The following is a 26264-nucleotide window of genomic DNA, read 5'->3' on the forward strand; positions in this document are numbered from 1 at the left end:
GTCTAACCACAGACACCCTTTCCCACAGGCCCATAGACTACAGCCTCAAAAACCTGTTCTACGGGACACAATAGACATGGTTTGTTTAAAAAAAAAAAAAGAACCTTTTAGCATCAGGGCAGGCAGCAGTGATCAATTCCTCAGTTTGCTACTTACTATCACTTTAACCATATATGTGTTACCTAATTTCTCTGGCCCTTAGTCTCCAAAACTATTAAAGTAGGACTAACAGTATCTGCCTCACAGGGTCAACATGAAAATGAACAGGCAGGCCCCACGCGATGGCTCACGCCTGTAATCCCAGCACTTTGGGAGGCCAAGGTGGGCGGATCACTCAGGTCAGGAGTTCGAGACCAGCCTGGCCAATATGGTGAAACCCTGTCACTAAAAAGAAAATGAACAGGCAATAAAAAAATCACTTTGTAAAGTGGCAAGTACTATACTGGAATTGATTGTTGCAGTAAAACATTTTATCGTAAGAAAAAACTATTTTCTAGATTATAGAGTATATCATTGTTAATAAATAACCTCAAAAATATACACATTGGGAATACATCCTCTGTGGCTGAGAGAAAAAAATTCTCCCCAAAAGTTACTGAGTTTTTCTTCTTTTTTTTAATCTGGCCTTACTGAGTCAATGAGTTTCTAAACTGGAGACAGAGCATCATATGAACAGGGTTCTAGCAGTGTAACACTATTAGCTATATTACAATTTGTCCTGAAGGGGCCTAGATGTGTAAGCCTCAGAAAGTGGTGATTCCTGATGATAAATTGGATGCCACTGCACAGTAACCCCAGGTAGACAGCATGTAGAGTGGAGAGGAAACTGGGAGTACGACAAAGCCCCCGAGGAAACGTTAGCATTTAACAAGCAAGGACTCTGGGCTGTGCTTTACATACACAATGTTATCTAATCCTTATATACAACAACCCAGGGCACAAAAGTTCCCTAAGGGCAGCAACCATGTCTACTTTGGTCACCAAAGCGCCAGATGCCTGGCTGGCACGCAGAAGAAATTCCATGAATATGCTACATGCATGGATGAAACATTATCATCTCCACTTTAAAAATAAGTAAAGTGCCAGGCACAGTGGCTCACGCCTGTAATCCCAGCACTTTGGGAGGCCCAGGCAGGCGGATCGCCTGAGGTCAAAGGAGTTCAAGACCAGTCTGGCCAATGTGGTAAAACCTCGTTTCTACTAAAAATACAAAAACTAGCTGGGTGTGGTGGCAGGAACCTGTAGTACCAGCTACTTGGGAGGCTAAGGCAGGAGAATCACTTGAACCCGGGAGGCAGAGGTTGCAGTGAGCTGAGACTGCACAACTGTACTCCAGCCTGGGCAACAGAGCTAGACTCCATTTCAAAAAAAATAAAATAATAAAAGAAAAAAGAAAAGTGAAAGCTCAAAGACACTAAGTACCTTGCCTAACTAATAAATAGCAGTGCTTAGAACCCACACCTTCCTGGCCGAGCTCAGTGGCTCAAGCCTATTCCCAGCACTCTGGGAGGCCATGCAGATCACCTGAGGTTGGGAGTTCAAGACCAGACTGATCAACATGGAGTCTCTACAAAAAATACAAAATTCGCCAGGCAAGGTAGCACATGCCTGTAATCCTAGCTACTCGGGAGGCTGAGGCAAGAGAATCGCTTGAACCTGGGAGGCAGAGGTTGCAGTGAGCCGAGATCTCGCCATTGTACTCCAGCCTGGATGACAAGAGCCAAACTCCATCTCAGAAAGAAAAGAAAATGATCACATCATCTTGTGTTGTCACAGGGAAACTTAAAAAGAAAATGCTCACAGACAGCTGCAGGTAAGTTTTAAAAGAATTTTCTTTATAGTTTAACATATTCCCCTGAAGTTCAATACACATTATAAATGTGCCATGCTACTGAAACAAAGTATTATGCTTACTTCCTTTAATAAAAATAAGTGGCCAGGAGCTCAAGATCAGACTGGGCAACGAAACAAGACCTCATCTCTACAAAATAAATAAATGACAATTTTTTAAAAATAAGCTTCAACTAAGTTTATCAAAAGCAAGTCAAGTGTTGCTAAATTCGACTAGCTTTATTAAAAAAAAAAAAAAAGTGCAAAGGCTACAATCATTCCAAGTTTTGTGGTGTTATTAAATAGCTATTTAAAATGTCTTCAAAGGCTTGCAAATGCAAGATTCTTGAAAGAAAGAGGGCACTTTATACTAAAATCGGCTGGCAAGTGCATCAATGAATATTTCCGAAACAGTGCAGCACCGTGAGGCAAAAGTCCCAGGACTTCAAACGAACAAAATATGCTCCTTCTCAAATCTGCCAAGAAATGCAGAACAAGCTGCAGATTCTGGCCAAGGAACAAAAACAGTTCACATCTATAAATTATTGGCAACGGACGTAGATCTCATTCTGGCAGGTCCCACACTAAAAGTGAAACCGGATCATCCAAATTTCCAGCCAAGAGATCACAGTTTTAAACGAAAACAGCAACCAATACGCATCAACCCGAATTCATTTTGGGAAAAACACGAATCTATTTTTAAAAGCACGTCGTTCTGCTGTCAGGGACCTGCAAAGTGCTGGTTCTCAACTCACTGAGGCTCAAGCTTGGTCTAAATTAATGGCAGGACACTTCCCCCACTTCCCTCTGCACTTGGGCACAAGGATCCAAAGCTCTTCAAAGAAGGTTCAAGATCGCTGAACAGAGCCCGCCGCCATCCCCGCGGAAGCGATACCTTGCCAAGAAGACCACTGAGGGCGCTAGAGAATAGGGGAAGAGTTGGGACACCGGATGGGAAACTGAGTCACGGTAGAGACGGAAGCTCAATGTGACGGGGGCACAGGGTCGCCTCGCGCCTCAAACTCTCTCTCCGTCCATGAGGCCTTCTCATGCCACCCCTGGGTACCTGTCACCGGCAGCGCAGCCGCAGCACACGCACCGCTCGCGTCTCCCTTGCTGCCCATGCCCGGGCCGCGGCTTGTCCCCTACAGCGCGAGAGACAACGCCAGGGCAGGGCGGGGCGGAGCGGCAGCGGCGGTGCAGGCTGCGCCAGTGAGAAGCCGACACGCGCCTCTCCCGCGGCCCACTCTGCAGCCTGCCTCTCAGAGAAACTGCCCAGCGGCCGGCCGCCCTTTTACTTCCGCTTCCTAAAGACGAACGCTGGAGGACTTCCGGCTACCGAGTCGAGACCTGGCAACCCAGATCGTCGCGCGGTGGCCATCTTCTCTCCGAAGGAGTCCCGCCTCTCTCCTCACTTCCGCCCTTCAGGGTGGCGGAGCGGCTGTCAGTCTTCAAGGTCTTGGGAAGGTGCGTTGGGCCAACTACAGAGACCCGGAAGCTGTAACAGTCGGTGAAGGTCCAATTTAGACTCTGGGACTTAGTCCCTTAAACCTGTGTTAAAATCTTACTTCGGTGGCACAGTAAGGACAATTGTCTTAATGTTTCTAAGCGTCTTAGACTTTATACTAAACCCTAAAGTTTTGATAGCTACTTTCCTATCATGATGGGGGCATGATGAAAGGAAGACTTTTTAAATTTTATGAGCCAGTTTAGCTTATCATAGTCGGGCAGCGGCAGCTTAATTTACAGGGACTAGTTTGTCCTTTGATTTTTTTTTTCTTTTGAACAATCAGGACACTGATGATTTTTTTTTTAACTAATATAAACCAGTTTAAAATTGTTCTGGAATCGGTAGCATATCACCCACCCAGAAATGAATACCTCTTTGGAGGGTATATTTTTTAACTATTTTAAGTCAAAGTGTTCCTGCTGGCAGGTGGTGGTTAAAAAAAATTGAGAAGTCAAAGTGAATGAAAAGCCAAAAATACTTCTTTATTGTTTTTGATTTGGAGTCTTGCTCTGTCGCCCAGGTTGGAATGCGGTGCCGCGATCTCAGCTCACTGCAACCTCCGCCGCGGCCCCCTCCCCCGCCCCACCTCTCTCGACCGATTCTCCCACTTCTCCCACCTCTGCCTCCCGAGTAGCTGGGATTACAGGCGTAAGCCACCATGCCCGGCTAATTTTTGTTTGTTTTGAGACAGAATCTCGCTCTGTCGCTGGAGTGCAGTGACGTGGTCTCGGCTCACAGCAACCTCCGCCTCCCGGGTTCGAGCAATTCTCTGCCTCAACCTCCCGAGTAGCTGGGATTACAGGCACCCGCCACCACAGCCCGCTAATTTTTGTACTTTTAGTAGAGGCGGGGATTTCAACATCTTGGCCAGGCTGGTCTTGAACTCCTGACGTCGTGATCCACCTTCCTGGGCCTTCGAAAGTGCTGGGATTAACAGGCTGGAGCCACTGTGCCTGGCTAATTTTTGTATTTTTAGTAGAGACGGGGTTTCACCATCTTGGCCAGGCTGGTCTCTAACTGCTGACCTCAGGTGATCCACCCACCTCGGCCTCCCCAGTGCTGGGATTACAGGCATGAGCCACAGCGCCCGGTCCAAAATAATTTTAAGAAGTAAACATGAGCCAAGATGATGATGAAGCGGAGGAAGGAGAGGAGAATGAAGGAGATGACTAATAGAACACTGATGGATTCCAACCTTCCTTTTTTTACATTTTCTCCAGATCCTGGGAGCAAGTTACAGTTTTGTTTTTGTTGTTGTTGTTTTCCTTTCCCCTTGTGCTCAGTCGCCCTGTTCTTGAGGTTTCTTTTCTCTACACTATGGTTCTCAGCTTATTTTGGGGGAAATGCCTGGAGCAGAATACAATGGGGAAAGAGTCTCGACCTCTTTCTGTCCGAAATTCATTTTTCTACCTTCCTGTCTGAGCAAAAACTATGGACTCAACATCACTGAGCTCTGTGAGAAAAAAAAAAACTGCTTTCCTCACTCTGCTGGAAGCTGGAGAGCTCTAGGCCCCTGGGGAGCAAAGCCTTCAATTCTAGCTTTCTTCCTGCTTCCTCTGTATATTAGGCTCTGAGAGTACACTGGGTCTCCATGGGATCATGGACAGTTAGCATTTACGAACGTGTATCTGTCTTTTTTTTTTTTTTTTTTTTTTTTGAGACGGAGTTTCGCTCTTGTTACCCAGGCTGGAGTGCAATGGCGCGATCTCGGCTCACCACAACCTCCGCCTCCTGGGTTCAGGCAATTCTCCTGCCTCAGCCTCCTGAGTAGCTGGGATTACAGGCACGCACCACCGTGCCCAGCTAATGTTTTGTATTTTTAGTAGAGACGGTGTTTCACCATGTTGACCAGGATGGTCTCGATCTCTTGACCTCGTGATCCATCCGCCTCGGCCTCCCAAAGTGCTGGGACTACAGGCGTGAGCCACCGCGCCCGGCCAGTATCTGTCTACTTTCTCTTAAAAGAAGAAAGAAAAGGCCGGGCGCGCTGGGTCACGCCTGTAATCCCAACACTGTGAGGCCAAGACAAGCGGATCACCTGAGGTCAGGAGTTCGAGACCAGCCCGACCAACATGGAGAAACCCTGTCTTTACTAAAAATACAAAAAAATTAGCTGGTCAATGGTGGCGGATGCCTGTAATCCCAGCTACTCAGGAGGCTGAGGCTGGAGAATTGCTTGAACCCAGGAGGCGGAGGTTGCCATGAGCCGAGATCGCGCCAGTGCACTCTAGCCTGGGCAACAAGAGCAAAACTCTGTCTTAAAAAAAAGAAGAAGAAAGAAAAAACTTTGAAAAAATGGGATTATAGAAATCAGCAAAAGTGGCTCTAAGATGTTTGTGTGGGTTAAGGGGCATTTTTGACAACATGGCTTCTCCTTTGGCATGTTAATTGTGATGTCTAACAGACATCCTTGCAGTTTAAGATGACACTTTTAATATAAATGTTCTCTTAATGATGACTTGAGCCCTGCCACTCAATGGGAGACTCAGCAGAACCTGTAGGATCTTATTTGGAATTGACATTCTCTTTTGTAGTTTTGTTCCTTTTATTTTTAAATTTTGTTTCACTGGAAAGGAAAGATGCTCAGTTTTAAACTTTAAAAGTGTACAAGTTGCTTTGTTACAATAAAACTAAATGGGTATCCACACATACAAAAAGAAAGAAATATGAGCATTTAAAAATTTATTTCACAAGGGAGCTGTCATATTAGCTTTCCATAGTGTGTTTTCCGGCCTTCTTTAAATCACTTCAGCTAATGCTTCCATAAAAAGGAAATCGTTAATTTACCACTTTACAAAGTTGATTATATACTTTTTTTGGCCTTTACTTGATCTTCTGCTATGTGATACATGATCAAAACCAAAATTTGCTTAGTTTTAAAATACAACTAAGTGGTAGTGCAGAACTTCTAAGAAAGTTGGATTTCACCTTTTCTAAACCTTTCTCTGTAGAGTGCTACCTTGCCAGGTACAGAAGCTCACACCTGTAATCCCAGCACTTTGGGAGGCTGAGGTGGGTGGATCACCTGAGGTCAGGAGTTCAATACCAGCCTGACCAATATGGTAAAACCCTGTCTTTAAAAAAAAAAAAAAAATTTTATAAAAAATAAAAAGAAAAGTGCTACCTTATTTGAACAAAACCAGATTTTTAAATTTCTTAACTTTGTATTTAGAAATAATTATAAATTCACAAGAAATTGCAAAGGCAGTACACAGAGGTCCTTTGTACCCTTAAGCCGGTTCCCCAATGATTACATTTCACATACCTATATTATGATATGAAACCAGAAATTGACTGTACATTGTGTGGGGAAACAGGTATATTTCTGTCATTTTGTATATTTCTGTACATTTGTGTAACCACTACCAAATGAAGACCCACAGCTATTGCAGCACCACAAAGATCTCCCTTGTGCTACCCTCTGATGATGTCAGAACTACTTTCTTACCCCCAAGACCCCTAGCCTGTGACAACCATCATTTTGATCACTAAATATAAAATTTTACTTTTTTTTTTTGAGACAGAGTCTCGCTCTGTCACCAGGCGCCAGGCTGGAGTGCAGTGGCACAATCTTGGCTCACTGCAACCTCCGCCTCCTGGGGTCAAGCAATTCTCCTGCCTCAGCCTCCTGAGTAGCTGGGATTACAGGCACGTGCCACCACGCCCAGCTAATTTTTTTGTATTTTTAGTAGAGACGTGGTTTCACCATGTTGAGCAGGATGGTCTCGATCTCTTGACCTCGTGATCCACCCACCTCGGCCTCCCAAAGTGCTGGGATTACAGGCATGAGCCACCATGCCCAGTCTAGACCTAAGTTTTTATTTACCTGGGATGAATGACCAAGACTACAATTACTTGATCATATGGTTGAAAATTAGAAGTATCATATTTTGCTTGTAAGAAACTGCCAAACTATTTTCTAGAATGGCTGTACCATTTTACATTCTCACCACCAATGTATGAGAGAATGCAGTTTCTCTGCATTCTTACCCACAATTGGTACTGTCATTATTTTTTATTTTCGTTATTTTGATAAATGTATAGTAATTCCTCATGGTTTCAATTTGCATTTCTCTAATGGCTGGTGGTTATGAACACATTTTCACATGATCATTTGCAATCCATATATTCTTTGGTGGAATGCCTCGTCATGTCCCAGCTTATTCTCTAATCAGATTATTTGGTTTTTCACTATTGAGTTTTGAGGGTATGTTATGTATGATAGATACAAGTTATTTGTCAGATATGTCATTTGGAAACATTGTCTCCCTGTGTGTAGCTTGCCTTCTCAGGCCCTTATCAGGATCTTTCTCAGAGCAAAAGTTTTTAATTTTGATGAAGTACAGTCTATCCATTTTTCTCTTATGGACCTTGCTTTTAGAGACATGTCTAAGAACTACTCACCAAACCCTGTGTCCTGAAGATTTTACTCTATGCTTCTAAACTTTTTATAGTTTTATGTTTTACATTTAAAATCTTTTTCCACCTGAGACAAGGTCTCACTCTGTTACCCAGACTACACTGCAGTGGGAAGATCACACCTCACTGTAGCATCAACCTCCTGGGCTCAAGCGAGCCTCTCACCTCAGCCTCCCAAGTAGCTGGGATTACAAGTGTGTGCCTCTACACCTGGCTAATTTTTCTATTTTTAGTAGAGACAGTGTTTCACCATGTTGGCCAGGCTGGTCTCAAACTCCTGGGTTCAAGTAATCTGCCTGCCTTGGCTTCCCAAAGCACTAGGATTACAGATATGAGCCGCCACACCTGGCCCCAGCACCATTTTTTAAAAAGACTTTCTTCCATTGAAATGCTTTTAAACCTTTGTCAAAAATCAATTGTTAGTACTTGGATGGGGCGATCTTCAGGATCTATTCCATTGATATGTATCTTCTTCCCTCCATCAATAAAAAGCGTTAAATCTTTATTTTTTATGTATTTTATTATTATTTATTTTTAGAGGTGGGGTTTCACCATGTTGACCAGGCTGGTCTCAAACTCCTGAGCTCAGGCTATCCGCCTGCCTCGGCCTCCCAAAGTGCTAGCATTACAGGCATGAGCCACCACACCCGGCTCAGTTAAATCTTTATTACAAAATAATTTGCTTTTAGATATTTTTTGAAAGGGTTGGGCATAGTGGTTCACGCTTGTAATCCCAGCACTTTGGGAGGCCAAAGTGGGCGGATCGCCTGAAATCAAAGGAGTTCAAGACCAGTCTGGCCAATGTGGTAAAACCCCATTTCTACTAAAAATACAAAACTTAGCTGGGCATGATGGCGGGTGCCTGTAGTCCCAGCTACTACTCAGGAGTCTGAGGCAGGAGAATTGCTTGAACCCAGGAGGTGGAGGTCCTAGTTAGCCAAGATTGTGCCACTGCACTCCAGCCTGGGCAACAGAGCAAGACTCTGTCGAAGGAAAAAAAAAAAGATATTAAGATATTTTCTGATGCTATTTTTCTCATTGTAGAAAGATAACTGAGTCCATCCATGCTGCCATTTAAGCCACATGTACAAGAAATGTGGGTTCTTTTCTCTAAGGCAGATTTCCCTCTTGATATTCATTTTTATTGCTAGCCTTTGTCTAGCAATAAAATTCTTGTGGTCAACTGACTGTTAACTGGGAAGATGCTCTCCTTTTGAAAGAGTGTTAGAAAAATGCAATTTGGGCCAGGCACAGTGGTTTACGCCTGTAATCTCATCACTTTGGGAGGCTGAGGCAGGCGAATCGTTTGAGGTCAGAAGTTCAAGACCAGCCTGGCCAACATGGCAAAACCCTGTCTCTACTAAAATACAAAAAAGTTAGCTGGGCATGGTGGCAGGTGCTGTAATCCCAGGTACTCAGGAGGCTGAGGCAGGGGGAATTGCTTGAACTTGGGTGGTGGAGGTTGCAGTGAGCTGGGATTGAGCCACTGCATGGGCAACAGAGCAAGACTGTGTCAAAGGAAAAAAAAAAAAAAAGGAAAGGAAAGGAAGAAGGAAGGAATTTGAAGTTAACATCATATCCAAGAGGATTTACTTTGAGCAGGATTTAGGTGATTGGTGGGATAGGAAAGATCATAGGTTAGGAAGCAAAACACATCACAATAAATTTCTCTGTGATGCCTGTGCAGCTGAGAAAGTGAAACAATCAGAAATGGGCAGTTAGACTGAAACTACCTTTGCAAAAATTAAAACAGTGATCACATTTCAAATTGAGATTAAAAAAAAATTAAAACAGAAAATTATGGCACTGGGGGAGATCTGACTTAGCCAACCCTCCTCTTGCCTTTAGCTTTCAAGCTGCCAAACTACTTTTGGAAGACATTTAGTGTATAGTTTAAGTGGTAATAGACCTTCTCCAAAACCTAGCCACCTTCATAAAGCTAATGAAAGGCCACCAGGCTAGGAGTAGGAGGGAGCCTGAACTCTGCTAAGGTATAGACTGCAGCCATTCCGGAGGACACAAGATATGCAACTTCATAATTTCTCCTGCAGATAACATTGCAATTGTTGATTAGCCTTTAAAGATACATTTTCAGGTTTTGGGGGGTTTGTTTTGTTTTGTTTTGTTTTGTTTTGTTTTGTTTGAAATGGAGTTTCTCTCTTGCTGCCCAGGCTGGAGTGCAATGGTGTGATCTTTCATTGCAACCTCCACCTCCCAGGTTCAAGCAATTCTCCTGCCCTGCCCTCCTGAGTAGCTGGGACTACAGGTGTCCACCACCACACCCAGCTGATTTTTGTAATTTTAGTAGAGATGGGGTTTCTCCATGTTAGCGAGGCTGGTCTCAAACTCCTTACCTCAGGTGATCCGCCCACCTCAGCCTCCCAAAGTGCTGGGATTACAGGTGTGAGCCACCATGCCTGGCCTATTTTCAGGATTTTTGCATGTCTGACATCCAAGGTTCCACCTGAACCCACCAATGGCTCCTGTGACCCCATCCAGAAGCAACTCAACACAAGAGGACAGCTTCAACTCCCTATGATTTTATCTCTGAGCCAACCAATAAGCAGTAACACTCATTACTCACTTCCACCCCTTTCCCCAAACTACCTTTGAAAAACCCCTAATCAATGACCTTCAAGGAGACTCTGCTAACCACTGCACCCTTCATCTAAAATAATAATAATAAGGCCAGGTGCAGTGGCTCATGCCTGTAATCCCAACACTTTGGGATGCTGAGGTGGGCGGATCACCTGAGGTTGGGAGTTCGAGATCAGCCTGACCAACACGGAGAAACCCCGTCTCTACTAAAAATACAAAATTAGCTGGGCATGGTGGTGCATGCCTGTAATCCCAGCTACTCAGGAGGCTGAGGCAGGAGAATCACTTGAACTTGAGAGGCCAAGTTTGCAGTAAACTGAGATGGTGCCACTGCACTCCAGCCTGGGTGACAGAGCAAGACTCCATCTCAAAAACAACAACAACAACAAAAAGGAGCTTTCCTGGCTTTTTGAAGTTCACTCCTCAAACTATTACTATATCTCCTCCACCTTTTCTATTTTTTTTCCATTCTACATATGTTGATAGTTTGCATCCCCCACTAGGTGTCACTCCATGAGGACAGGGACATGATTTAGTTCAGGGCTACATCCTTAGCGCCTAGGACATTGCTCAACCAATATTGGATGAATGGCCATCTCTTCATCTCCCTTCTCTATCCGTGAAGACACACCCAGCTGAGATGACCAGCTATTGCTATTCACATCCAGGTGGCTGATGGGCACAGGACACACCTTGAAATCACTAAATGCCACTTGAGCTGCTGGAGACACAGCATAGAATCCTCTAGGTTGGTAAACTCCCACCCAAATCTCATGTTGAATTATAATCCCCAGTACTGGAGGTGGGGCCTTGTGGGAGGTGTAATGATGGTGGCAGATCCTTCAAGGCTTGGTGCTATCTTCATGATAGTGAGTTCTCTTGAGATCTGGTAATTAAAAGTGTGTGGCACCTCCCTCCTCCCCACTCTCTCTCTTACTTGCTCCTGCTTTCAGCATTTGACATGCCTGTTCCTTCTTCGCCTTCTATCATGATTGCAAGCTTCTGAGGCCTCCCTAGAAGCCAAGCAGATGCCTGCGTCATGTTCCCTGTAAAGCCTACAGAACTGTGAGCCAATTAAACCTGATTTCTTTATAAATTACCCAGTCTCAGTATTTCTTCATAGCAATACAAGAGTGGCCTAATGCAATAGCCAAATAAGTTGATTGTGGAAAGCAAAGTTGGCATTTATTTTTTAAATATCTTTTTTTCTTTTTTTTTTCTTCAAGATGGGGTTTCATCATGATTGCCAGGCTGGTCTTGAACTCCTAACCTCAGGTGATCCACCCACCTCGGCCTCCCGAAGTGCTAGGATTACAGGCGTGAGCCACCGTGCCCAGCTGCAGAGTTGGCATTTAATATTTGTTTTCCAGATGGAAAAGGAGTGCAACTCAATGAGATTTATAGTGATGAGACCAGGTACAGTGGCTCACACCTGTAATCCTAACACCTTGGGAAACCAAGGCAGGTGGATCATGAGTTCATGCGTTCAAGATTAGCCTGGTCAATATGGCGAAACACCATCTCTACTAAAAATACAAAAATTAGCTGGGCATGGTGGCGCACACCTGTAATCTCAGCTACTTAGGAGGCTAAGGCACGAGCATCGCTTGAACTCAGGAAGTGAAGTACGGTAAGCTGAGATCTCACCATTGCACTACATCCTGGGCAACAGAGCAAGACTCTGTCTCAAAAAAAAAAAAAAGATATTGATGGACTGCATATGTACAAAAGGTGACACATGAGAAGGCCATCACTTGCACTCCAATTTGGTGAAACAGAATACAGAAAAAGTGTTGTGGTCACTAAAATAGTGCTCTCCATACACTGCCCATCTCAGAGGAGACTTGTTCAGCCATGAAAAACAGGGTAACCCAGAGGAGGAAGATGAGTTCATTAGGGAGGTACAGGAAATCACTGAGAGCAACATTTGGGGGCTGGGAAAGGTGGTTCATACCTGTGATATCAGCACTTGGGAGACAAGGCAGGAGGATCACTTGAGCCCAGTTCATGAGCAGCCTGGGCAACATGGTGAACCACTCCTCACCACAAAAATATTCAAAAAAAATTAGCCAGGCATGGTGACTCGTGTCTGTACTCGTAGCTACATAGGAGGTTCAGATGGGAGGATCACCTGAGCCTGAAGAGGTTGAGGCTGCAGTGAGCCGTGATCGCACCACCTCCCTCCAGCCTGGGCAACAGAGCAAGACCCTATCTCAAAAAAAAAAAACAAAGATAAAAAGATTTGGCACTTGTTTCCTTCTAATTCCTAGAGTTTGGGGCAGGAGGGAGAAAAGTATGGCCAAACAGGCTATCTCACTGAAGTGGAGTCCCTCAGAAGAGCCGAATGCTTTCTAGCAAATAGGACAACCTCCCAGAAAATCTCACTGTCCCAAAGCCCTCGTACTCCCATTGTCAGATACTCTGTATGTTTAGTCTTGAACTAGAGATTAGCAACATCCATTTTGTGGTTGTGGCCTTCATGAATCATGCCTCTCTATTGTGTAATGTTACGATTCCTGCCATCCAGAAGTGGAGTCTGTTTCCTCACTCCTTGAATCTGGGGTAACCTTGTGACTTGCTTTCACCCAAAGAACGCAGTAGATGTGTCATTCTAGGACTTTCAAGATCTGGCATCTTCCACTTTTGTTCTCAGGGCTCAGCCTCCAAGTAGAAAAGCTCAAGGCTACCCTGCTGGAGAAAGAGATCACTTTTTTTTTCTTTTTTCTTTTCTTTTTTTTTTTTAAAGAGACGGGGGTTTCATCGTGTTGGCCAGGCTGGTCTCGAACTCCTTACCTCAGGTAACCCGCCCATCTCGGCCTCCCAAAGTGCTGGAATTACAGGCGTGAGCCACCACGCCCAGCCAGAGATCACATTTTGTTTAAGAACAAGTTGTTAGGCCGGGCATGGTGGCTCCTATCTGTAAGCTCAGCAGTTTGGAAGGCCAAGGCGGAATTCAAGACCAGCCTGGCCAACATGGTGAAACCCCATCTCTACCAAAAATGCAAAAATTAGCCAGACATGGTGGCGTGCCACTGTATTCCCAGCTACTCAGGAGGCTGAAGTGGGAGAATTGCTTGAACCCGGGAGGCAGAGGCTGCAGTGAGCCAAGACTGCATCACTGCACTCCAGTCTGGGCGATAGAGTGAGACCCCTTCTCAAAAATAAAAACAATTATTAGTTAAATACTTACCAATCTTGAAAGGGAATGAAGTATTTCACTCTCTTTCCTAGCCTTTACATTTTAAAACATGCAAATATCACTGTGTAAAAAATGGGAATGGGCCAGGCACGGTGTGTCACGCCTGTAATTCCAGCACTTTGGAAGGCCAAGGCAGGAGGAACACTTGAGGTCAGGAGTTCAAGACCAGCCTGTGCAACATAGTGAGACCCTGTCTCTAGCTCTAAAAAAAAAAAAAAAAAAAAAAAAGAAATGATTTATTTTAAAAATATATTTCAAACATGGTCCAAAAATGAAGTAGAAAGGAGAAGAGGCAGAAGGAATGCAGATGGAGGCTGCAAGGGAAAAAGAAGGCAACACCTTGCAATCCACCCCCCCAGTGAGACTAGGGCACTGGCTTGACTGGTCTGTGTTGAGCAGGGAGTTCCACATGTACCTGCCTTCTCCCCTGCACAAGAAGCCCTGATTCTACAGTCTAACTAACCACGGCCCCTCAGGGCTTAAGATAAAGCCTGACCTTTAAGGTAATGATGGTACTGGGGTGGGCCAGCTGTACCATCTGCCAGGACTCCAGGATCAGCCCCACTGCTCACCAGCTTATTTCATGCCCGTATTCCTGAGTGAGCAAGCTCTCCAGGCATAGCTCTGACTCTCCTCATTACCATTTCTTCCCCAATCCTCTTGAGGGGAGGCCCAGTGGAGCCCTACCCAAATTGAGAGGATACTAATGTGTAGTTCCTAGGAGTTATCACCTGCTTTCAGTCCATCTTAGTCAGATCACCCCATCATCTGCACACATTGTAATCACCTGACTACAGGGTTCTTCCTGCCTGCTGCTCAGACAAAATTAATTCAGTGAGACTGGGGCATTGTAGTAGAGAAACAGTTTGACTCAAGGCCAGCCCACACAGGGAAACTGGAGCTCTCACTCAAATCAGTCTCCCTAAAGGCTCAGAAACCCGGGGAATTGTATGGACAATTTGGTGAGTAGGGTAACTGTGGAATGGGTGCTACCAATTGGTTGGGGATGAAATTATAGGAGTGTGGGGCCAAGCATGGTAGCTCACCCCTGTAATCCTAGTACTTTGGGAGGCCAAGGCGGGCAGATTGTCTGAGCTTAGGAGTTTGAGACCAGCCTGGGCAACGTAGTAAAACCCCATCTCTACTAAAAATACAAAATATTAGCTGGGTATGGCAGCATGCATCTGTAGTCCCAACTACTCGGGAGGCTGAAGTAGGAGAATGGCTTGAACCAGGGAGGTGGAGGTTGCAGTGAGCCGAGATCGTGCCATTGTACTCCAGCCTGGGCAACAGAGTGAGACTCTGTCTCCCAAAAAAGAAATTACAGGAGTGTGGAAATGGTCCTTGTGCACCAAGTCCGCCTCCAGGTGGGGGCCACAGAATCAACTGAGTCATGGGTCACAAGTCCAGACCTACCTGGGTCTATCTGAAAAATATTCTCAAAAAATAGTTTCTACAATACTGATGTTATCTGTAGGATCAACTGGGAAGGTCACAAATCTTGTGAGCTCTGGCCACATGACTCCTGAGCAGTAAGGGATTAAAGAAACTACACCTGTCTTATGACCTCTCATTCATGATATAAAGGCAGTTTCAGGAAAGGGGTTAGTTTTAGCAACAGACAATTATTCTTGTTTTGTTGTTGTTGTTGTTGAAGATGGGGTTTCACCATGTTGGTCAGGCTGGTCTTGAACTCCCGACCTCAGGTGATCCACCCACCTTGGCCTCCAAAGTGCTTGGATTACAGGCATAAGCCACCGCGCCCAGCCAATTATTCTTGTTTTAAAGTAAAACTCCCAAAGTTAACTTGGCCAAGGACATGACCAAGGACAACTTGGAGGTCAGAAGCAAGATAGTTTCAACTATGTAAAACTTCTCTTTCTGTCATAATTTTGCAAGGGCAGTTTTAATATGTACGGCAGTCAAACCCAGAGGTCATTGGTCACAGGAAGTAGTGCCATCACATGGTATATTTTCAGATGGCAACTGGACATACAATTCCCAACTGTCGTCCCCCTCAAAAAAAACCTTCAAATTTGGAATGGGAAGATTGATTTCCAAGTCTTAATTTTAAGTACTTCTATATCCTAAGATTCTTTGTTTAGTAAGGCATTCAATTCACAACAATTTCCTACCGTTGTTGCAATATGGGTTCAGCAATCAGGCATCCTCTCATTTCTAGGCTGATATCAATTACATTTTTGCAGAACCTTGAACTATCATTTAGATCTACCTTATGTGACAGATTGCTTCAGGAGGTAATGGGGAGACTTGGAGATGGAAAACTGGGCATAAAATAACTGCCCTGGCCGGGCGCGGTGGCTCACCCCTATAATCCCAGCACCTTGGGAGGCCGAGGGGGGTGGATCACAAGTTCAAGAGATCGAGACCATCCTGGTCAACATGGTGAAACCCCCTCTCTACTAAAAATACAAAAATATTAGCTGGGCATGGTGGCGCGCGCCTGTAGTCCCAGCTACTCGGGAAGCTGAGGCAGGAGAATTGCTTGAACCCTGGAGGCGGAGGTTGCAGTGAGCCGAGATCATGCCATTGCACTCCAGCCTGGGTAACAAGAGCGAAACTCCGTCTCAAAAAAAAAAAAAAAAACTGCCCTGTATCTCAACAGTACGTAAAAGATTTATAGTGGCAAGCCAGGCATGATAGCTCACTCCTGTAATCCCAGCACTTTGGAATGCCAAGGCAGGTGAATCATCTGAGGTTAGGAGCTCAAGACGAGCTTGAACCATGTTGAAACCCTGTCTCTACAAAAAGTACAAAAAAACTCCAGACACGGTGGCTCACTCCTGTAATCCCAACACTTTGGGTGGCCGAGGCGGGTAGATCACAAGGTCAATAAATCGAGACTATCCTGGTCAACATGGTGAAACACCATCTCTACTAAAAATACAAAAAATTAGCTGGGCATGGTGGTGCGTGCCTGTAATCCCAGCTACTCAGGAGGTTGAGGCAGGAGAATTGCCTGAACCCAGGAGGCGGAGGTTGCAGTGAGCCGAGATCGTGCCATTGCACTCCAGCCTGGGTAACAAGAGCGAAACTCCGTCTCAAAAAAAAAAAAAGTACAAAAAAAATAGCCAGGCATAGTGGCATAATCCCAGCTACTCAGGAGGCTGAGGCAGGAGAATCGTTTAGAACCTGGGATGTGGAGATTGCAGTGAGCTGAGATTGCACCACTGCACTCCAGCCTAAGTGACAGAGCAAGATTCCATCTTAAAAAAAAGACTTATAGTAGCAAAGGAATTAATATTAATTAGGTCTTATTAAATCTAGTTGTTAGGCACGTGAATATCTATTATATTCATCTTTCCATTTCTCTGTCCATTATTGTATAATTTATACACACACACAAACCCAGAGTGAAGGGTGATCCTCTCAGCCCTGCCAACCCACCAGCTTACCCTCTGACCTGGCAGTTACGAAACTAGTGGAGCAGAGTACGGGCAGAAGCAGCCTGCAAGGAGGAGTGATACGTGCACTTAGCAAGGGCTGACATGGACAAAGGAAGCCAAGTGGGTCAGCCGGTGGCAGAGAGAGATGGAACAGTTCCCATTTCCTCCCTGCGTCTGCCTTATTCTCCACAGGTTAAGTGATCGTTTTTTTATGGGCATCTCCATATTGCTGCCTATGATGGCCATCCTTCAAGATGACCTCCAAAGATGTTTGCCTCCTGGTATTCACACCCTTGTGTGATCCCCTGCCACAGTGGGCACAGATGAGCTGGAAAACTGATAGGATATCATGGATATTACATAATCAATTTTTTGAGGTTGAGACATGAAAAGCAGTGCTGCTCCATCTTGCGCTCTCTTGCACCATCCGCTCTGGGGTATGCTCATTGCACCAACTGCCATGTTGGTGTTGAGACTCACACAGTCCCACGTAGAAGCCCATGTGAACCAGAGATGAGGCTTCTGACACCAACTTTATGGCCAAGTGAGTGAGCCATGTTGGGACTGGATTCTCGCCTTCAGATGACTGCAGTTCCTGCCCGTATCTTAACTGCAACTGTTACCAAAACACCAGAGGTTTGGTCTAGGTCCTGCTGCTTGCTGCGTAGAAAGCCAATCACTGAGACAACAAATATTGCCAGGGAAAAAGGCTTTTTGTTTGGGAATGTCAGCCAGAGAGATGGAAGAAAAACCTTTTATCTGTCTCTCCTGACTGAAATTGGAGGTTTATATGTGTGGGAAGGAATAAGTGAGAGGTCATGAAGGAATCATGATGGATGAGGGGTCTTGATTGCATTATCTAGATGCTGTGACTTGATAAGTTCCAGTCCCTTGTCTGAGGATTGGTTTCCTGAGGAAGGAACCCAGGTAAGACAAATCTAAGTATCAAGTTTTAAGACCAGCGAGGGTCAATTTTTGTATTTATTTATTTTTAATGGTAAACATTAGTTCTATGGGGCAATTGAGCCAGTTTCACAACCTCATGAGAGACCCCCAAGGCAAACTACTCAGTTTTAGCCATTCGTAAATGGCCAACTTATAGAAACTATGTGAGATCATGTTTCTTCTTGTTTAATGTCATTATGTTTCAGCAAAATTTGTTAACACAACCCAAGGCCACAAAGCAGTGTGGCCCTGTGCTAGTGCACACAGTGTGGCCTGGACACACAGGTCAGGCAGAACTGAAGTCAGGTGGCTATCGGGGAGGTCACAAATTTTGTGACCACTGGCCACATGATTCCTGAGCAGTAAGAGATTATAGAAACTATGCCTGGCCTGGTGTGGTGGCTCACACTTGTAATCCCAGCACCCTGGGAGGCAAAGCTGGTGGATTGCTTGAGCTCAGCAGTTTGAGATCAGCCTTGGCAAACATGGGGAAACCCTGTCTCTAGAAAAATTTAAATAAATTATCTGGGTGTGGTGGTGTGTGTCTTTAGTTTCAGCTACTTAGGAGACTGAGGTGGGAGGATGGTTTGAGCCCAGGAGGCAGAGGTTGCAGTGAGCCAAGATCATGCCATGACTCCACCCTGGGTGACAGAGCCAGACCTTCTTGTTTTTTTTTGTTTTTGTTCTTTGTTTTTTTTTGTTTTTGTTTTTGTTTTTTTAAAAAGAGAGAAAGAAAGAAGGAGAGAGAGAGAAAAAGAAAGAAATAAAAGAAAAGAAAAAAGGAAGAAACTACACCTACATTTTAGCAGAATTCAAGCTCCTTCCTAGTTCTTGGCATTTCATTAGTTTTACAAAGGCGATTTCAATCCCCAAATAAGGAAGGGGTCAGTTTTAGGGAGTTGCTATTATCACCCTTGCTTCAAAGTTAAACTATCAGCTGAATTCCTCCCATGTTTAGTTTGGCCTACAGCCAGGAAACAGCAAGGACAGCCAGCCCCTGAGACTGGAAGCAAGATGGAATCAGCCATGCTAGAGTCTCGCTGTCAGAATCTTCAGAAAGGCACTTTCACTAAGAATCCTTTTTCCCTTTCTTGTCTTTTGAGACAGGGTCTTGCTCTCTCACCCATGCTGACATGCAGTGGTGTGATCATAGCTCACCAGAGCCTCAAACTCCATGGCTCAAGGAATCCTTGCGCCTCAGCCTCCAAGGTAGCTGAGACTATAGGCATGAGCAGCCATGCATGGTTAATTTTTGTAATTTATCATAGACACAGAGCCTCCCTTTTTTACCCAGGCTGATCTCAAACTCCTGGCCTTAAGCAGTTCTCCTGTCTTAACCTCTTAAAGTGCTCAATAGTCTTGCTCTGTTGCCCAGGCTGGAGTGTAGTGGCATGATCTGAGCTCATTGCCACCTCTACCTCCCAGGTTCAAGCAATTCTCTTGCCTCAGCCTCCCCATGTTTGAGCTAGTTGCTCCCACCAGACAACACAAGTAAGAGTGATGCTGAATTTATTTTCATTCTCCTTTTTTTTTTTTTTTTTTTGAGATGGAGTTTTGCTCTTGCTACCCAGGCTGGAGTGCAATGGCATGATCTTGGCTTACTGCAACCTCCGCCTCCTGAGTTCAAGCAATTCTCCTACCTCAGCCTCCTGAGTAGCTGGGATTACAGGCGCGCAGCACCATGCCCAGCTGATTTTTGTATTTTTAGTAGAGACAGGGTTTCACCATGTTGACCAGGATGGTCTCGATCTCTTGACCTTGTGATCCACCTGCCTGGGTCTCCCAAAGTGCTGGGATTATAGGTGTGAGCCACCGCGCCTGGCCCTATTTTTATTCTCTAAAGGAACTACTACAGGGTTATTTATGCACTTAGGAGATAATTAGTAACTATCTACTCAGCTAAATGTTTTGCAGTTTTGTAAAGTTTGAAAAAATGGCTGAGTATTTTCTGATTCACACTTAGGATGTCAGCATAGACTATAGGTCTGTAATATAGTTTATGATTCAAATGCAGTCAAGGATGGTTCTTAGTGCTGTAAAAGGTCTGCATCAATGGATGGTATTATGACTTGGTATATTTGATCCTATTCCCTGGAAAAAAAAGACTCTGGAGATGAAAAGTTTGGGGGATCAGCACCTGGGGAAATGTAGAAGAGGGAAAAGTTGAACTATAGTGCAGGTGCAGCAGAGGGCTCAGGTTATTTCACAGGGAGCTCTGGAGCTGGAATAATCCACCTTGAGACAGGGTTCCAGGCTTTTCTAGTGCTGCATCTACAATAGATAAATGCAGACTGTCTCTGAGGAGGAAGTATGACATTGAATGAGATGGTTGAGCTGCCCTCTAGTTGAGGGCAACTTTCAGAGAGCAACTCGATAGAGAGCTTTCAGCCTCTGATATGCCCCAGAAACGAGAAACAATTACCTCCACCCTAAAGGGGAGCTATAGGTGGCATACTACAGCATCCACCAATGTACCCCTTTTTCCACTTAGATCCACTTTTTCATGTAATAAGTTTTGGAATCAGCTCTTCCAGGATTCTGATGTGTCTCTCTTCTAGGATAAGCTTTCAAGAGAAGACTAGTAGAAGAAGATACAGCCCCATCATTGTAACTAGTCGCAAGGTCACAAGCGACACTCATGTTTTCCTGCTTTCCTTCTGGATTTCCTCAGCCTGAGCTAGCACCTCCGCTGGTCTAAGTGACTTACCTTAAGGGCAATGCAGAACCCTATCTCTAAGGGGTCTGAACCCCTGTCATCATCATTCTCTTCTCAGAGATGGCCGTTGGATTTGTCCATTTACCATCAAAATTGGGCAGAGAGTACAAAGAGAAACACAGTAGATGACCTAACTGTAAGCATAGTCTTCCTTCCCCCATCACATGACAACAGTCCTCATAAACAGGCCTCGTGATTATCAGAGTCAAGCACTTGTGCCAGGATAGTGACTCCAATCCTTGCCTGCTGGTCTCTTGACAGGAAGGGCTTGAAGTGAGTGGGTGGCAGAAACTGCTTAAAGGTTAATCTCACAGAGAATTCTGTGATTCTCCTGCCTCACCGTCCTGAGTAGCTGGGATTACAGGTGCCTGCCACCATCCCTGGCTAATTTTTGTATTTTTAGTAGACACGGGGTTTCGCCATGTTGGCCAGGCTGGTTTTGAACTTCTGATCTCATGATCTACCCACCTCGGCCTCCCAAAGTGCTGGAATTACAGGTATCAGCCACTGAGCCCCACCAATAGACAGTTTTTAAACAAAAATAGAACACATAAAGAAATAGGAAAATATGACCTATACAAAAGAAAAAAATTAATTAAAAGAAATCATCATTGTGGAAGACAAGATGGCAGACTCACTAGACCAGGGGTGTCCAATGTTTTGGCTTCCCTGGGCCACACTGGAAGAAGAAAAATTATCTTGGGCCACACATAAAATACACTAAAACTAATGATAGCTGATGAGCTAAAAAAAAAAACAAAACAAAACAAAAAACCTCTAACTGAAAAAAAGAAAACAATGTCTCGTAATGTTTTAAGAATGTTTGTGAATTTGTGTTGGGTCTCATTGAAAGCCATTGTGGGCCACAGGTTGGACAAGCTTGTACTAGACAAAGCCTTTAAAACAATTGTTGTAGGCTCATGCCTGTAATCGCAGCACTTTGGGAGGCCAAGGCAGTTGGAATACTTGGGGTCAGTTCAAGACTAGCCTGGCCAACATGGTGAAACCCTGTCTCTAAAAATACAAAAATTAGCTGGGTTTGGTGGCAGATGACTGTAGTCCCAGCTACTCAGGAAGCTGAGGCAAGAGAATCACTTGAACCCGGGAGGCGGAGGTTGCAGTGAGCAGAGATGGCGCCACTGCACTCCAGCCTTGGTGACACAGTGAGACTCCATCTAAAAAGAAAAAAAAATTTATTTATTTTCAAACATTTAAAAAGTATATATCAAGCAGCGAGCAACGTGCATGTGTTGGGTGGTTCCACCTGGAGGTATGAGCCCTGGAGAGGGGGATCACTGGGGCCACTGTGGAATCTGTTCAGCAGTTATTCTCTCATTTTTTCTTGGCCTATCTAGAGTGGCTTCTGTTTCCCTAGGAATTGCCCAACAGAAAACCGTAGACATACTACAGGCATTTATTTATTTATTTATTTATTTATTTATTTGAGATGGAGTCTTGCACTGTCGCCCAGGGTGGAGTGCAGTGGCGCCATCTCAGCTCGCTGCAACCTCCATCTCCTGGGTTCAAACAATTCTCCTGTCTCAACCTCCCCTGTAGCTAGGACTACAAGTGTGTGCTACCACGCCTGGATAATTTTTGTCTTTTTAGTAGAAATGGGGTTTCACTGTGTTAGCCGGGATGATCTTGATCTCCTAACATGATTCGCCTGCCTCAATCTCCCAAAGTGCTGGGATTACAGGCATAAGCCACCGCGTCCGGCCCTGGGCATTTTTAATATGAAGAGGTTTCTTTATCATTAGATATATTAACTTTTTTGAGACAGAGTCTCGCTCTGCAGGCCAGTCTGGAGTGCAGTGATGCAATCTTGGCTCACTGCAACCTCTGCCTCCTGGGTTCAAGTATTTCTTCTGCCTCCACTTCCTGAGTAACTAGGATTACAGGCATGGGCCCATGTCCGGCTAATTTTTGTATTTTTAGTGGAGATGGGGTTTCACCATGTCAGCCAGGCTGGTCTTGAAGTCCTGACCTCAGGTGATCCACACACCTCAGCCTCCCAAAGTGCTGGGATTATAGGTGAAAGCTACCTCACCAGCCAGATACAATTGACTTCTAATTCAGTGGCAGTTTTGTGAGGCTGTCAGATCCTCTGAGCAACCATTTCTCTATTGCTCCTCTTCCAGAGCAAGAGGTGGACACTGTGTCCCTACAGTAGTGTCACCAGGCTCTCAGTGCAATCTGCCAGCACTCATCCTCTCATCCCTCTAGTCTCGTGGGAGCCCACAGCTGTATTAGTTACAGTTCAGCCTCATCTGTATGTTCACTTCTCACAGCTCTGCAACCTCAAGATCTCAGGCAGAACACTTGCTGTTTTCAACAGGAATCAAAAGACCTTTGTCCCTTCCTTTGCAGTCACTTTCTTTTTAAAATTTTCAGATTAGGTGTCATGACCCCCCCTTACCATGGTTTTATCATTGTCAGGAAATACACTGGGAGTGGGATCCAGCCTCCTTTGGAGGACATCAGCTTCCCACAAATCCTTAAGGAAGAAGCTTTAGGAGAAAAGTTCCTCTGACGCCATGCCCTGTGCTCATGGTCTCATGGGCAATACTTGAGGATTGAAACTGACCGAAACAATGACCTGAGGCAAATCCTCTAACACCAGTTACAGTGGAAGTATACTAGGGCTAGGAGCATGCAGTACAGGGCTTAGGTCCAAGGAGCCTGCTCTGTTGTGAAGGCTATTTGAGTATATGGAAATGGAAGCTTCAAAGCTTCGTGATCTCCACAGCTCTGATTAGGCCAAAGAGCAGTCTTCTAGATCACGGAAGGGACACAGATGCAATCCTGACAGGATGACTGGCTCAGTTTGGAGTCTATCCGGAAAACAGAGCCACTCTAGATAGTCCAAGAAAAAATGAGAGAATAGCTGTGCGGGACAGATTCTATAGTGGCCCAGTGATCCCCCTCTCTAGGGGCTCCTGCCACCCAAAGGGTTCACCTTCCCTTCTGCCTAGACAGAGCCAATTTATCAAGTGTGGAAAGTAGAAGTTCATTTTTCTTTGGGAGGCGGGTGGATCACAAAGTCAAGAGATCGAGACCATCCTGCTCAACATGGTGAAACCCCGTCTCTGCTAAAAATACAAAAAAATTAGCTGGGCATGGTGGCGCGTGCCTGTAATCCCAGCTACTTGGGAGGCTGAGGCAGGAGAATTGCCTGAACCCAGGAGGTGGAGGTTGCGGTGAGCCGAGATCGTACCATTGCACTCCAGCCTGGGTAACAAGAGCATAACTCCATCTCAAAAAAAAAAAAAAAAAAGAAAAGAAAAGTTCCTTTTTAAAGTTTCCTTTCTTGTTAAAGAATAAACGTGCTAATAACTTTGTTAAGCCCTATCCTATATAGCTGTTAGACATGCCACGCTTACAGGCACGTAGTATATTCTATGTCCTTATACTTTAACCAAGATATCTGTGCTGGACATGCTCACAGGATGTCCCAGCTCTCCATTGCTTTTGTCTGCTTAGAAAAGTTTTAAGTTGTTAGCCAATTGGGTTTTAGTTTAGATTGTGAGGTCTGGCTCCAGCCAACAGAGATCAGATACAGCAGTAAGGATGACCCCAAAATGCATAAGGAATAAATTTGTGTGTTTTCCTTTGTTCATTGTACTCTCATGGCAAGATGGCTAGTGAGAATACCCTTCCTGCAGCCCAGAAAGTAAAAATTGCATTGCTGAAAGATCCTTTGTCTCACTGCTAATTTTTCTTTTTCTTTTTTTTTTCTTTTTTTTTTTTTTGAGACGGAGTTTCGCTCTTGTTACCCAGGCTGGAGTGCAGTGGCGCGATCTTGGCTCACCGCAACCTCCGCCTCCTGAGTTCAGGCAATTCTCCTGCCTCAGCCTCCTGAGTAGCTGGGATTACAGGCACGCGCCACCATGCCCAGCTAATTTTCTGTATCTTTAGTACAGACGGGGTTTCACCATGTTGACCAGGATGGTCTCGATCTGTTGACCTCATGATCCACCTGCCTCGGCCTCCCAAAGTGCTGGGATTACAGGCTTGAGCCACCACGCCTGGCCCACTGCTAATTTTTCTTTGTGGCACCGAGCATCTTATTTCCAACATGAAGACAGGGGAATTGCAATAGAGAAAGAGTAATTCACACAGTGCTAGCTGTGCAGGGGATCACAGTTTATTATTACTCAAATCAGTCTCCCTGAGCATTCAGAAATCGGAGTTTTTAAGGATTATTTGGTGAGTGGGAGGCCAGTGAGTCAGGAGTGCTGACCGGTCAGGTCAGAGATTAAATCACAGGGAGTCAAACTTGTCCTCTTGAGATGAATCAATTCCTGGGTTGGGGCCACAAGATCAGATGAGCCACTTTATTGATCTGGGTGGTGCTGATCCATCAGGTGCAGGGTCTGCAAAACATCTCAAGCACTGACCTTAGGCTTTGCAATAGCGATGTTACCCCAGGAGCAATTTGTCGGGGGTGTCAGAATCTTGTAGCCTCCAGCTGCATGACTCCTGAACCATATTTTCTAATCTTCTGGCTAATTTCTTAGTCCTACAAATGCAGTCTAGTTCCCAGGCAAGAAAGGGGTTTGTTATGGGAAAGGGCTGTTACTGTCTTCATTTTAAACTATATACCAAGTTACTCCCAAAGTTACTGCCTACACCCAGGAATGAACAAAAGCAGGTTAGAGGTAAGAAGCAAGATGGTGTTGGTTAGGTAAGATCTCTTTTGCTGTCTGATTTATAATTTTGGTATGGTGGTTTCACATAAAATACTCTTTCCATGAATGTGAATTCCCATGGCAACCAATAGAATACAACAAAGACATGTCATATTCTAATGACATAAAAGGATGGCACCCTAGTGATGAGGTTACAAGAGACTGTGATTTCCTTCTTGCTGACAGACTCTCTCTATGGCCTTCTCTGTCTGCACGTGTTCATGAAGTGAGCAGCCACGTTGGAAAGGTTCCCACAGCATGGAACTGAGGGTGACCTCTAGCCCAACAGCCAGCTGGAACCTGGGCCCTCACTCCAACAGACCACAAGGGACTGAATTCTGCCCCAATAGCCACCAAAGCTGGAAGTGGATCCTTCCCCAAGCAAGGCTTCAGATGAAACCCCTACCCTGACCAACAACATGATTGTAATCTTGTGAGATACGCTTAAGCAGAGGATCCAGGTTCCTGACACAAAACTGTGAGCTATTAAATGTGGTTTACTTAAGCTATAACTTCTGGTGATTTGTTATACATAATAGATAACTAATACAACAACTATTAGAAGGCTCAGAGTGAATGTCCAGGAGGCAGTTACTATCTTAGCTACCTACAGCACCAAAGTGCTTAAGAACTTACCACCTGGCTGGGCGCAGTGGGTCACACCTGTAATCCCAACACTTTGGGCAGCAGAGGCACGTGAATCACCTGAGGTCAGGAGTTCAAGAGCAGCCTGACCAATATGGCGAAACCCTGTCTCTACTAAAAATACAAAAATTAGCCAGGCATGGTGGCATCTGACTGTAGCCCCAGCTACTCAAGAGGCTGAGAAAGGGAAATTGCTTGAACCTGGGAGGTGGAGGCTGCAGTGAGCCAAGATTGTGCCACTGCTTTCCAGCCTGGGCGACAGAGCAAGACTCCATCTCAAAAAAAAAGAACCTATTACCTGCCA

At 45.0% G+C, this 26264-nt stretch overlaps 1 protein-coding gene across 35 annotated transcripts in view; it reads right to left on the bottom strand.

Annotated features, from left to right (window-relative positions):
* The window catches only part of UGGT1 (UDP-glucose glycoprotein glucosyltransferase 1), a 118322-nt gene extending 115190 nt beyond the window's left edge, over positions 1-3132 (bottom strand). For 12 of the 35 annotated variants that reach the window (XM_035304102.3, XM_017973345.5, XM_035304101.3 and 9 more), the window contains exon 1: positions 2897-3132. In XM_035304102.3, the coding sequence (XP_035159993.1) occupies positions 2897-2954 (58 nt within the window). In that variant the 5' untranslated portion in view covers positions 2955-3132. Of the gene's footprint in view, positions 1-1656; positions 1732-2585 lie in introns of all 35 variants that reach the window. The other 23 variants (XM_078326987.1, XM_078326989.1, XM_035304103.3 and 20 more) reach the window with 5 other exon arrangements.
* Positions 3133-26264: the final 23132 nt, after the last annotated feature.

Source organism: Callithrix jacchus, chromosome 6 (genome assembly GCF_049354715.1).
Source record: "Callithrix jacchus isolate 240 chromosome 6, calJac240_pri, whole genome shotgun sequence".
NCBI lineage: Eukaryota > Metazoa > Chordata > Mammalia > Primates > Cebidae > Callithrix > Callithrix jacchus.